This window comes from Crinia signifera, chromosome 2, assembly GCF_055691185.1.
Source record: "Crinia signifera chromosome 2, ASM5569118v1, whole genome shotgun sequence".
NCBI lineage: Eukaryota > Metazoa > Chordata > Amphibia > Anura > Myobatrachidae > Crinia > Crinia signifera.
In genome coordinates, this window is record NC_139218.1 from 195,172,534 (window position 1) to 195,186,607 (window position 14,074).

A 14,074-nucleotide genomic window follows, 5' to 3' on the forward strand; every position below is an offset into this window, starting at 1 on the left:
ATAGCACGTAAGCGTTATACAGTGCCATCTGGATGATATACACAGCCAGCTTCTTGTACCAGATTTTTGTTTTCCGCAGGGCACTGTACGGCTTCAGTACCTGATCTGAAAGATCCACTCCGCCCATGTACCTATTGTAATCCAGGATACAATTAGGTTTTGAGGTGAGGGTACTGGTACCTCGTACAGGGACGGAGGTGGTACTGTCTCCGTGAATTGTTGTCAGTATAAGGACATCCCTCTTGTCCTTATATTTGACCAACAACATATTTTCGGTGCATATTCCCCTGCTTTCACCCCTTCTCATTACTTGGGCAATGTGCGTTTTTGGGAGGCCTCTTTGGTTCTTGCGCACAGTACCGCAAGCTGCTGTACCTCTTGAACCAAGGGCCTTAAACAGGGGGATGCTGGTGTAAAAGTTATCCACATAGAGGTGATAACCTTTATCCAGGAAGGGGTGCACTAAATCCCAGACAATTTTTCCACTAACACCTACGAGGGAGGGGGGGCATTCTGGCGGTTCAATTCTTGAATCCTTCCCTTCATATACCCTAAACCTGTGGGTGTACCCTGAGGTGCTTTCACACAGCGTATACATTTTTATGCCATACCTTGCCCTCTTACTGGGAAGGTACTGGCGGAATTTAACCCTTCCTTTAAAATGTATAAGGGACTCGTCTTTGCAAATGAATTTATCTGGGATGTACATCTCTTCAAATTTGGCACTGAAGTGATCAATGACCGGCCTGACTTTGAATAGCCGGTCAAAGGTGGGATCATCTCTGGGTGGGCACTGTGCATTATCGTTGTAATGCAAAAATTTAACGATTAACTCAAAACGATTCCGGGTCATGGCCATACGGTAAAGTGGGGTGTTGTACAGAACATCTGTACTCCAATATTGCCTAATTTCTGGCTTTTTTACTATGCCCATATGAAACACCAGACCCCAAAACGTCATCATCTCTACTGCATCTACAGGGGTCCACCTAGCAAATGATGACGTGGGGTTTTGAGCAATAAACTGCTGGGCATATAAATTAGTTTGGTCCACCATTAAATTTATAAAATCATCAGAGAAAAATTATTTGAAAAAGTCAATTTCTCTGAGACCTGTTGAATCAAATTGGATTCCTGGGATGGCCAAAAACTCAGGAACCTGGGGCTCAAAATTGTCTGGTGGTGGGGTCCATACGAGATCAATTATTTGGGGGGGGGTCTCAGCTGCTCTACGGGGGCGTCTTTGAGGGGGTCCCTCATCACTAGAGGAGGAAGAGGAGCTTAAGATGAATCCTTCAAATTCCCCGCTTGCCTCACTGGCTGTGTCAGAGTCAGAGGCAAGCATGGCATATGCCTCCTCCGCTGAATACATTCTTCTGGATGACTGGGATGACATTTGGGATGACATTTGGGATGACATTTGGGATGCCATTTTTATTTTTGTGTTTCTGGTAGTGAAATGTTTCAACACGTGTATAGTGTAGGGGGGGTACAAACTTTATTTCAATGTAGTGTGTAGTGTGTATGTAGTGCAGAGAAAAAAAAAAAAAAAAAGGTCCTGCGCCAAAAATTGAGCACAGATGTTGGTCAGTAACGTCCGTCACTGAACAGCGCTCAAAGGCAACAGGAATTTGATCAAAAAAATTTGATCAAAAAAATTTGATCAAAAAAAATTTAAAAAAGACCCCACAGCACCCTCAAAAAAAAAAAAAAAAAAGGTGATCAGTGATGCGACACTGATTACCAGTGAGGGGCAGCAGGTGCACAACCTTTGGTGCAACTGACAGTGCAACTGGCAGGTATATATAAAAAAAAAACCCTGCACCCCCAAAAAGTTGCTGATCAGCACAGATATACTGATCAGCACAAAAGGGGGGGTAGCAGACACAAAATATAGCACTCTCTATCACTCTCTGTCACTATCTCTCTCTATCTATCTCTCTCTATCTATCTCTCTATCTCTCACTATCTATCACTCTATGACACTGCAGCAGCAGCACTGACAGTTATATATATAAAAAAAAACCCTGCAGCCCCAAAAAGGGGGGGTAGCAGACACAAAATATAGAACTCTCTATCATTATCTCTCTATCTCTCACTATCTCTCACTATCTATCACTCTATGACACTGCAGCAGCAGCACTGACAGTTATATATATTAAAAAAAAAACCTGCAGCCCCAAAAAGGGGGGGGGGGTAGCAGACACAAAATATAGCACTCTCTATCACTATCTCTCTATCTCTCTATCTCTCACTATCTATCACTATCTATCACTCTATGACACTGCAGCAGCAGCACTGACAGTTATATATGTAAAAAAAACCCTGCAGCCCCAAAAAGGGGGGGTAGCAGACACAAAATATAGCACTCTCTATCACTATCTCTCTATCTCTCACTATCTATCACTATCTATCACTCTATGACACTGCAGCAGCAGCACTGACAGTTATATATATATAAAAAAAACCTGCACCCCCAAAAAGGGGGGGTAGCAGACACAAAATATAGCACTCTCTGTCACTATCTCTCTATCTCTCTCTATCTCTCTCTATCTCTCTCTCTATCTCTCTCTATCTCTCTATCACACTGCAGCAGCAGCAGGAAGTCACAAGAAGTCAGATCCAGGAAGCATCCAGCACGCTACAAGCAGTGATCAGGTGATCAGGTAAGGTATTTGCAAGGATCAGGTAAGTATTTGCAAGGATCAGGTCAGTATCACGGCAGATAGGCACGGTGACCGCTCTGCACGCAATTCCAGACCGGAATGGCGTCTGCAGCGCAGTCACCGTTAGTTTAAATGTCGCGCCTTGGCTGTGATTGGTCCGTGGGTCCCACGGACCAATCACAGCCTTGGGGGCAGGTGGGGTGAGGTGTTGTCGTCACCGATGACCCCCTCATGCCCCCTGACGCCCGGCGGTGATTGACACCTGTGTTACCGAGCGTCTGATTCGCTGGTAACACAGGAAAACGCTGTGAATGGCTGTTCACACTGAACAGCCAATCACAGCGATCGCCGACGGGGGGGCGGCATTGCAGCCCCCCCTGGGCATGCAGGGACATGTCTGCTGTCAGGGACAGCAGACATCGTCCCTCTGTCACTGCGTCTCTAGACGCAGTGACAGTTTAAAGTCATGACGTACATTTATGCCATGTGTCGGGAAGTACATCCGACCATGACGTAAATGTACGTCAAATGTCGGGTAGGGGTTAATGTCACATTTATTATAACATTATATGTTTTAGTGCTAGCATATCGGGGGAAATTTACTTAAGGAAATTTGTAAAAAAAATAGGTGTATTTGTATCCAGAAATACACTTATTTTTGACATTTACTATCCCAAAATACGGCAATTCGTATTCGTATTGATGTGCTATCAATACGAATACGAATTGCCGTATTTTCGGGATAGTAAATGTCAAAAATAAGTGTATTTCTGGATAAAAATACACCTATTTTTTACAAATTTCCTTTAGTAAATTTCCCCCATCGTGTTGTGCTTTACAATTGGGAACAAAGCACTAAAACAGGGCTGAGAATTGACAGTGAAACAACAATGTCCTGCTTGTAAAATAATGGCGCCCATACACAGGTCCTATTTGGGCAGATTTCTCCTGATTCCGACGGATCGGGTTGATTTAGCAGCTAAAATTGGCCCAAATCAGAGGTGCTTGACATCAGATCGGATCCGATGCGCATTTTCATGCGTATTGGATTGGATCCTAGAGATCTGGACCCTGTGAGATGCACAAGCTTCTGAAGTAATCTGTAGGATTGCTTTTGAGCTGGGCGGGCTTAGCTGGGAATGCATGCGATATATCAAATGCAAATATATTGCATGCAAAAAAGACTGCATGCTCAAGGGGAGGAAGTCGCCCTAGTATATGCCCAGCTTTAGAATAAACACAAAAAGGCTACTCAGGTAGTGTAATAAGCAATATGCAGATCTGTCCCTGCTCATTGTGGCTATTTGCAGCTACTGCCACTGGTTTGCCATGAGGTGTGTTAATGGCTGTGTGCGGGAACGTGCCTGTGTACCTGCTTCCATAGGAATGCATGGTTCATACGCTACTGCAGACACACAATACAATAGTCAATCTGTAAAATTGCAAACGTGTGATATATTTAGACACACGATGCAAATCACAGATAGGACAAAATCTGGCGCGCAATAACCCGCGGTCAGTGACACTCTCAATAAAAGGCACCACAGGAAAATAAATTAGATTGAATTAAAATTTATAACAATATTGCTGCTCCTAAGAGTGATTCTGTATCACTCAAGATTAAAGCACAAGTATTTCTTAATAAGAAAAAGAGCGCAATTGTCATAAAAATCAATACATTTATTAATACAATAATAAAATATAAAAAAAAACCATAAATTTCTGAATAGAAATAGGTGAACACAATGACATCTGTGGGACACTTATGCAATTTCATACATTATTAATTCCAACAGTAGTTACATCCATAAATTGCAATACTATCAATATGCACATATATGGGGATTGGAATTTCCACTTGCGTATGAGTAAGCTCAGATTTGGAAAAGCATGGATATACAGAGTCCCAGTATAATAATAAGTAGCCAGCAGTACCAGGTGGTTGATGTTATTATCAGTACTTCAAAACAAATGGGAGTTGATGTTAACACTCCATGTCGACAGAAATTTTATCCAGGTTAATGTCACGGCACTATGGCCAAAAAATTGCTGGAGTAGAATATGTGCTCACCAATTGTTGAAACCCTCTGTCTCTGGAGGGAAGTTTCCAATCTCCAGGGGTTATAGGGGACTACACTGCGGCAGTTTTACAGGTTCTTACCCCGCTGTCGAGCTCCAGGACCTGAAGCGTTCACACACCTTGTGAGCGCTGTGTGTGGAGGGGCGTCTGAAGAAATTGCACAGGTGCAAGATCTGCTTTTAATCAGCCTCCAGACGGCAGCACCGCTGTTGCTTGTACACACTCGAGCTGGGAGCGGAGAAATAGCCGCACAAATACAGTGTTACCCTGGGTGGCAGGTGAACTGGTTGTAACGTTATCCAATGTATGCACAAAGTGTCCCACAATCGTCAAATGGATCACCAGGAGTCTTGACGCGCTTCTCCGGTATAAACCAGTTTCCTCAGAAGATCCCCCATTGGCACCGTATTTAAATGTGAGTCTGCCAATCAGATTCCTCCTTTAACTAGCACAGGTGACTTAATTAATTAGAGTCCAATTTCAATGTCATCATCCTTGTGCAACATATATTTTAAAAAGTATGTATATATATATATATGTGTGTGTATGTATGCATGTGTGTGTGTGTATATATATATATATATATATATATATATATATATATATATATATATATATATACACATACTTTTTAAAATATATATATAATTAATAAGAATTACAAACCAAATACATATGTGGTATCAAAAACACATGGATTTTTATGTTTGGGATGGCAAGTCATGTATTTGTAACTAATCCCAACAGGCTTCCACCTGAATTGATTCACTTCATTAATAATAGCTTTGTTCAATAAAAAAGAGAGAAAGTGGGAGAAGTCAAGTCTCTAGAGCTACAGCTTTTGATTAGGGATCTCTTGTCGCTCAAGCCGCAGACACTACGGACAGCCAGCACAGAGTCACAGGTTCAATCCCTGCACATTACATACAGAATCACACCGAAGAGAATTAATTGTATTATGCTATAAATTTAGTTTTAAACATTGTTATTGTTAGTTCTTCACACCTAAAACAGTAAAAAACAATAATGATATAGAATCTAGAAAGTCAGAGAGGATCTAAAGCTTATCTATTAAGGAATAGTCCCTTCATTTATTAGTTCCTTGGTTTTTAAACATTTATTAGTAATATAATATCTAAATAGATAATGTTTTTTCTAAAGCTGTCATGATCTGGTGAGAATTAAACCTGTCTCCATCCGTAGAACACCACGGCTGTCAAATCATGGAGCCATAGGTTCAAAACCCACCCGCAACATGAAAACAAACATTGGGAAGGAAACCTTTTTAAACCAAAATAACCCCTCAGCAAGTTTTATCCATAGTGATTTCCTCATATCTATATATACGCGAACAAAAGGAATTTTTACTCTTGATTTTCTTAAGACCATTATATCCAAAAGAAACTCAATACCCATTAGGACTCCCAACAACTCAAAGACCCACATTATTAAGTTTGATAGATTCGTTTAGCCCTAAAGGAAATAATGACCCCAACAAAAAAAATCCAGAATGCCTCTCTTTTACATAGATTATTAAATCTATCACCACCTCTCTCAGAGACAGGTATCTGTTCAATTGCCTGAAGTTTCAGCAGGCACTGTGCTGCGGCCGTGGGTAAAATGATGTCACACATGTTTATTTGTGGATTATTCTTTGTAACCCATGTATATTTTGGTAGAAAAATAAAGAAGGTACTTGTTTCCTAGCACGGTGCTCAGTACGCTTTTAGCATACTGGGCTATTCTCCTTACTGAAATCGCATCGGATCGCACAGCGTGTATAGTGCCATGCCATGCGATGTCCACATTAAGTGCACAGGAGTGCTTATACAATGAAATATCGGATGGCACCCTAGACAGTGGAGTTTAGAGTATAGTGGAGTATAGATATAGATACAGTGGAGTATAGATTGTAAACTCCCTGCCCCAGTGGAGTTTACAATCTATACTCCCTACCACATGTACACGCACACACAGACATTCTAGGGTTAATTTTTGTTTGGAGCCAATTAGCCTACCAGTATATTTTTGGATTGTGGGAGGAAACCGGAGCACCCGGAGGAAACCCACGCAAGTTCGAGGAGAATATACAAACTCCACACAGTTAGAGCCATGGTGGAAATTTAACCCATGACCTCAGCGCTGTGAGGCAGTAATGCTAACCATTACACCATCCGTACTGTATAAGCACCCATGCTATGACATATGATCCGATGTGCATATTAAGTGCACAACAGTTAAATATTGCATTTGATCGCACGGCACCATGCAGTGGGTGGGATCCGCTACAATCGGATATGTCATTGTACAAGCACCCATGCTATGAGATGTGATGGGTGCTTACTATTGAAAGCACCTATGCCATTCTTTTGCGTCACCACCACTATCCATGCCACCCCGAAGCGTGGCGAGCGGCGGAATGGCTCGGTGGCGAGCTGTGCTCGCCACACTGTATAAAATCAACTCCATGCCAACTTGGATAGTGGGGCTATGAAAAGGTTGGAGGACGCGTTCTGCTGCGCTCGCCACGCTTTGGGATGGCGTGGATAGTGGTGGTGTTTTAGGAACACATTCACACCTGCAATATCATACATCTGACACAGTAATGACGACATGTGTTAACGAATAACTGTAATTTACTTAATAAATTAGAATGAAAAAGCATAATGAATTAATCACATTAATTACAATAAATAATGATAATAATAACAATGAATCAACTTACAACCTCACAACATTAATGGCTAAAAATCATGAAAGAAAATATATGAAAAAAAAGTCAATCTGCTTTAGGTAGGAGCGGAAGTGCTCGAAGGATGCGGTCAAATGGATAATCATCACCCAAAGTCTTCAGCCACATAAACTCCTGTAAATATGATTGGAGATGGTGGCGTGCTGTGCCTCTTTGGCGCTTATTGCGCCATTTGCATGCGCCCCAAAGTCTCTCCACATTCTGCGTATGAACCCCCTTGTCCGGGTCAATGAAGTTAAACCTGTGGTTCATTTGGGCATGCTGATAACCAGCCAGTTGCAACTGTTCTGTGCTATATGAAGCGAATCAAGGTGACAAAGAATATGCGGCACCCTGGAAACCAATGGGCTGCTCTGAGGCTCACCTTGAGACAACATGCTTTCACATGGCACCGCCACATACATTCCTTAACTGACAGCCGCACAGGGTGCACGTTACTGCAAGTTTGCGTCAGCGGAAGCAGATCATTTTGCTCGAAGAACTGGATAGCCTCCTCCTCTGTCTGAGGCAAGGTGAACATGTTCACTGGTACAGCCATTTCTGATATTTGTCCTGCAGGTCTGAGGGATGCTGCCATTCCTGTCAGAAATTCACCTCAGAATGATTCTGACAGGATCTGACAGGGGGCGGGAATGACAGGGAGCGAGAACGGGACCGGTACTGAAATCGCATCGCATGCCACTATAATGTGACATGCGATGCAATTTCAGTACAGTACCATACGTAAGGAAATTGGGCGCCGTGCTGGGAAACAAGTACCATAAAGAATATTTGGATTGATGACAAAAAAATGGGGTATTCGATTCACCTTCATCTTCATAAGATAACACTTGTTGTACTGTAAATGACTGGCATTGCATAGCTGTAAGTGCATATTTATACACTAATAGTAGCAAGCTAGGACACTGCATGTAAAGCCTCCGGTTCCTGTCTAATTTTCCCTTCCTTTGCTTTCAGTGTCCGCAACGGCTTTCTATAAGGCTCAGCCAGTCATAGAGTTCATGTGTGAGGTTCTGGATATACGAAACATTGACGAGCAGCCCAAACCTCTTACAGACTCTCAGAGAGTGCGCTTCACTAAGGAGATCAAAGGTACATTGCTCTTGTAAATTTTAAGCACATGAGCACATGAAAATCAATAGAAACAACAAACCAAATGAAAAGAATACAGAAACATAAAAAATACAAAACTGTTCATAAAGTTTAAAGATACATAGAAGCACTTGCAGTGTATAATGAAAGCAACAATGATATTTGGTGCCATGTCTTTCCTGTGTTTGTTATGGTCAGGTTTGAAAGTTGAAGTCACGCACTGTGGGCAGATGAAAAGGAAATACAGAGTTTGCAATGTTACCCGTAGGCCTGCAAGTCACCAGACGTAAGTAAGCAGAGAGGCTCTTGAAGTGTGCTATTGAAAGCAAGGGCCAAGTATAAAATTGTACCTATTGTAATGTCTTAAATGTCTTTCCTAGGTTCCCACTGCAATTGGAGAGTGGTCAGACTGTTGAGTGCACAGTGGCTCAATATTTTAAGCAGAAATATAACTTACAGCTAAAATACCCTCACCTTCCCTGCCTGCAGGTGGGACAGGAGCAGAAGCACACATATCTACCTCTTGAGGTAAGAACTGTAACACTTTTATTTTCTGCATAGACATAATATACTAAATGCAGTGTAATATGTGTGCAGGGAGCTTGAGCTCTGTGCATGTTTATCCTGGACTTAACAGACAAATGCAAGTTGATATGTGTGTGTTATTATGGTGTGCTTGGTCCAGTCAACTTAACTTAGGGGTAAATGTAATCGCTGAAACCTGCAGGCATCGGCGGGTTTCCAGCAAGTCTGTCCGATATTTTTAAGTAAACATTCATTTAAAAGGCAAAACTATGTTAATTGTCAGTACATAGAACTGTCAGGTGATCTGTTAACCATGACGACTGTGAACAGGACATCCAGACACCTTTAAGGTTAGGAAATTAAGTTTCATATCCTGAGAAGGAATTGATTCTTTACAGTAAGGGCAGGTAAGATATGGAATACTCTGCCCGACAAGGTCTTAGACAATTATTTAGAAGAAAAAAGCATCCAGGGTTTTAAACATTAAATCCAAATTTTCTATCATAGCATGGTGGTCACTGGGAACAATCATAGGCGAATCTAGGATTATGGTAATGGCTGGTCCCAGATCTAGACATAAAAGCAGGGGGACCTTTGCGCGGCGCAGCCGCGCATAAAAAGGGGGTGTGGTCTCATGGGAAGGAGGCGTGGCATCACAAAAAGAGGTGTGGTATTTCACTTTAGACCATACACAGTAATGCCCATTACACATTTTCGCAAACTACGTAATACCCATTACACATAAAGCCACACGCCGTAATGCCAATTACACATAAGGCCACACACCTTAATGCCCATTACACATTGTGCCACACATCATGGTGCCCATTACATACTATATAACAAACCGTAATGCCCGTTACATATTTGCCACATAAGTGCTGCTTACCTACGTGCTCATTGCTAGGGGGTTCTTGCTTGATGGCACCATAGTACCCATTACACATGATGCCACACTCCATAGTACCCATTACACATGATGCCGCACAACATAGTACCCATTACACATGATGCTGCACACATAATGCCCCTTACACATGATGCTGCACACATAATGCCCCTTACACATGATGCTGCATAACGTAATGCCCCTTACACATTAAGCCACACATTATGCGTAATGCCCCCACATACCGCCACTTGTAGCGTGCCTTAAGCAATGCCCCCAAAAGTGCAACTTACTGTAAATTTTTATATGAGCCTTCGCTGCTGCTGCAGGGAGAGATGGAGAGCGGTGCAGCTGCTTCTATGGGGAGAGGAGCAGAGCGCAGCACAGAGCACGCTCCCACTGTTGTTGTGCGTGACGTCGGGGGAGCACGCCGGGCGCTGGCACCACATGATTAAAGGGGGGCGGGCTGAGGTGAAAGCGGGGAGAAGAATTGGAGCGGAAGCTGCGGGGGTGACAGTCATTGACAGCTGGGCTGTATGGGGGCAGGGGGCTGCCCGGCTGTATTCAGAGCACTGCAGGTCACGGCTGTTTGAAATAATACCCCTTTCATAACAGAAAATGCAGGGATTAACCCGGGAATATGGTCCCAGGATCATGCAGGGACATTCCCAGGCTGACCCCTTATACAGCAGCCTAGTCCATGCATTTCTGGTGTGAGGGGGAGAGAAAACCAATCCCCTCTCCCTACCCCCCTTTAACCAACCAGCTATATCTTCGGAACCAACTGACCCATTTACATGAGACCAGTATCATATTGAAGAACTTGAGTTGGCTTTGAATGATTTTGGTCCCGTGCAACTCGGCTGTTTGGTTCCAGAGAAATCTGCCCTCAAAGAACATAAACAGTCATGAAATTACATTTAAGAAATGAAAAAAAAAAAAAAAAACGGTTTAACCTCAATATCCCTGGAACCAATTAACCCATATGGATCCAGCCTGGTATCAGATTAAAGGCCCAGCGATTTGGGTTCGACTGAGATCAACCTCGAGCTTCAGTGAAGCCAAAGGGGGCAGCCGTTGAATTGGGTGGGGGTCGGAATTAGCGGGTCCCATGTTATCCTATAGGGAAAAAGTTCCAGCTTTGCCTGGCAGTATCTCTGGTTCCCAGGGGGCTAGAGACACGGGGCTGGGCTCGTTGGAAAGCCCCATCCCTCAGCTACAAAATAATCTAATGGGTGGTCCTGTGCACCCCGGACCACCCCCTAGATTCGCCTATGGGAACAATGGGTGTGGGGTGGAGCTTCAGCGATCAGACACCATCAGGCTCCTCCTCCCCCATACCCTGCCTCAGCGTGCAGACACATTCCATGGAAGGGACTTTTTTTGTTTATATCTTAAAATATATATATATATATATATATATATATATATATATAATATATATATATATATGGATTGGTGTCGGCACTCCACTCTTTTGGTAAATTTGACCTGGGTGCCTTCCTGTAAGCAGAAGCGTAGATATATTGAGGGGGTTGGCGGCACTCACAGCTTAGGTAAAGAAACTCACGGAGACAGCAATTTGCTTAACGTTTCAATTCGTGTTAAACGAATTTTCATCAGAAGTACTTCTGATGAAAATTCGTTTAACACGAATTGAAACGTTAAGCAAACTGCTGTCTCCATTAGTTTCTTTACCTACGCTGTGAGTGCCGCCAACCCCCTCAATATATATATATATATATATATATATATATATATATATATATATATATATATATATATATATATATATATAATATAGTAGAGGCTGGGTCTGGCACTCCTAGAAAGTAGGGTAACTGCAGCCGGTGCCTTCACAGTCCGGTAAAGACAAATATAGATGCAGTAGGTGCGGCACTCACGGCGTAATAAATAGGCAGTAGACAGTAGTTGTATCTCAACGTTTCAATTTCATTATAGAAATTTTCATCAGGATAAATATACAGTAGAAAAACATACCTTTATAGGAGACAAGTCACCACGTGAAATGCAGCCGCCTGACGCTTACACGCCCTTCAAGCGGCGTTTGATGACGTCATTACAGGGGACGGCATCAACCAACCAATCCCATGTATCATCACCATAGAAACACACATAAACAAAAATAATATTATTTATTTATTTATTTACACTCTAGCCACGCCCTTTGGGAGGAGCATGACATGGGGGACTTTGCTAAATTCTCTTATCAACTATAATTTCTCTGAAACTAGTTTTCAAAAGTAGGCAAGGATGCTTTATTCCCTGATATTTTATAAGGTGATATAAAGTATATGTTTTATATTTACAGTCCGTTCATGCGCTTATACACGAGTGCCCCAAAACAGAATCTCATTGTGTATTAGCTTAGGCTGATTTGTTGACCAGCTGAAGTACCCGGGGTTGCCCAGGTTTAAATTTACAAATTAATAAGTTACCAATGAGTTGGATGTCAGTGTCATCATTAAGAATAATTATCAGCTTAGCAGCTCTTCCAACACACCCGTGGGGTGGCTGCCCAGTGTCGTTTTTTTTGAGGGGTATCGCCAGTAGCCCTAATCCCCACATTTCTTTCCCGTTCACTCTGAGCAGATGTTATCACAGGCAAGGAGAAGTCCCAGCATCAGCAGCAGCAAGAATCGGATAGAGACCAGCAGTCGATCTCCAAGATGGCGGCGGACCGGGGCACACAGCAGATGTTAGTGGGGTGGCAGACGGGTGTACACGGCAATGTCTCAGCCCTCAAGATATTACAAATGGACTAAGGGGTAGATGCATGAAGCAGTGATGCACTTTATAACTTCTCCTCCCTTATCACTGCTTCATACATCTACCCCTGATTGTTCTTATGGCCTCTTGGTTCTTTAACGCCTGGATTTTTTTTCATGACTTTAGGTGTTTTTTTTGTCGCTGGTTTCTTGGGTGCTGCATTTATGAAGCTTTGCTTTTTGGTGAGCTTTAGCATTTGGATGGGCTTCTTTATTAGCTGACGAATCACAGGCTTCTTTTCTTTCTTCGCCGGCTTTGAGTCTTTTTTGCCGCGTTGTGTGTGTTTCTCAGCCTCGTGTTCTCTGTGATGGTGTTCTTTATGGTGTGCCTCATCATGTCCATGGTGGTAGCGCTCCCCTTCATGTTCCATGTGGTATGTTGATTCATGGTGTCCGGGGTGATGGTGCTCCATTCCTGCCTCAATATCTATATCTGTATCTATTTCTGCGCCTGCCACCATCTGCTTTATATCCTGGTATTTATTTTCCAGATATTCACGTGTACTTTGGTAACTGAAATATAACAATAATGAGAAGCAGTCAGTTGATAATAGTGCACACAGCACAACCCAAAGACATAAAATAGCCCAGTTTTCCCTATTATGCCCCAGATGAGGTGATACGGTAATTAGATGTGTCCAGGCAGCCATTTTGTGGGTTAAACCAACATGCATGTATCACTGGGTACCAATGACCTTCCTGAGGCACCTCATGGCCAATCCTCACAAGGCAATGGCTCCTACTCAGGTGTTAGGCTGCAACCTAATGAATATTGGTTACATCCAAAAAATGGCTTCCTCTGTCGTGTGTCTGGACCAAGTGATTCAAGTAAAGTAAGTATTTGAGGCCAGAAACCTCTGTAATGTAATATTATGTGTAGAGAATGTTAGTAACTTACTATGCCTGGATGTGCTTATACAGTGTATAAAGTCCATATAGCATCAGGATGCCTAAAATGATCTTTTCAATGAATAATCCCATTCCCAGTGCTGGTAATGCTGTTCAGGAAAGAGAGACAGACAAGATAAGCACGTGATACACGTTACATATGTATAGAGACAGTGACTATGGGACATTATTATAATTACAGAGATCATGCATATGGGTAAGGCTGGTCATGTGTGTACGGAGCCTACATGTTCTGTGATACCAGTGGCGTAACTATAAATTTTGCTCCCCCCTGCCAAAAAGTTTGGGGATGATGCGCACATGACTGCTGTCGGCCTATCACGCGTGGTTATCTATGGCCAGGCTAAGATGGCTGCCACTTGTGTAATGCAC

The 14,074-nt window shown here is 42.7% G+C and overlaps 1 protein-coding gene across 2 annotated transcripts in view; it reads left to right on the forward strand.

Annotated features, from left to right (window-relative positions):
- LOC146060368 (protein argonaute-1) overlaps positions 1 to 14,074 on the forward strand; it is a 95,681-nt gene that overhangs the window by 51,817 nt on the left and 29,790 nt on the right. For both annotated transcript variants that reach the window (XM_083173504.1, XM_083173505.1), the window contains 3 exons: positions 8,456 to 8,590; positions 8,789 to 8,876; positions 8,971 to 9,118. In XM_083173504.1, coding sequence (XP_083029630.1) covers positions 8,456 to 8,590; positions 8,789 to 8,876; positions 8,971 to 9,118 — 371 coding nt within the window. The remainder of the gene's footprint in view (positions 1 to 8,455; positions 8,591 to 8,788; positions 8,877 to 8,970; positions 9,119 to 14,074) is intronic.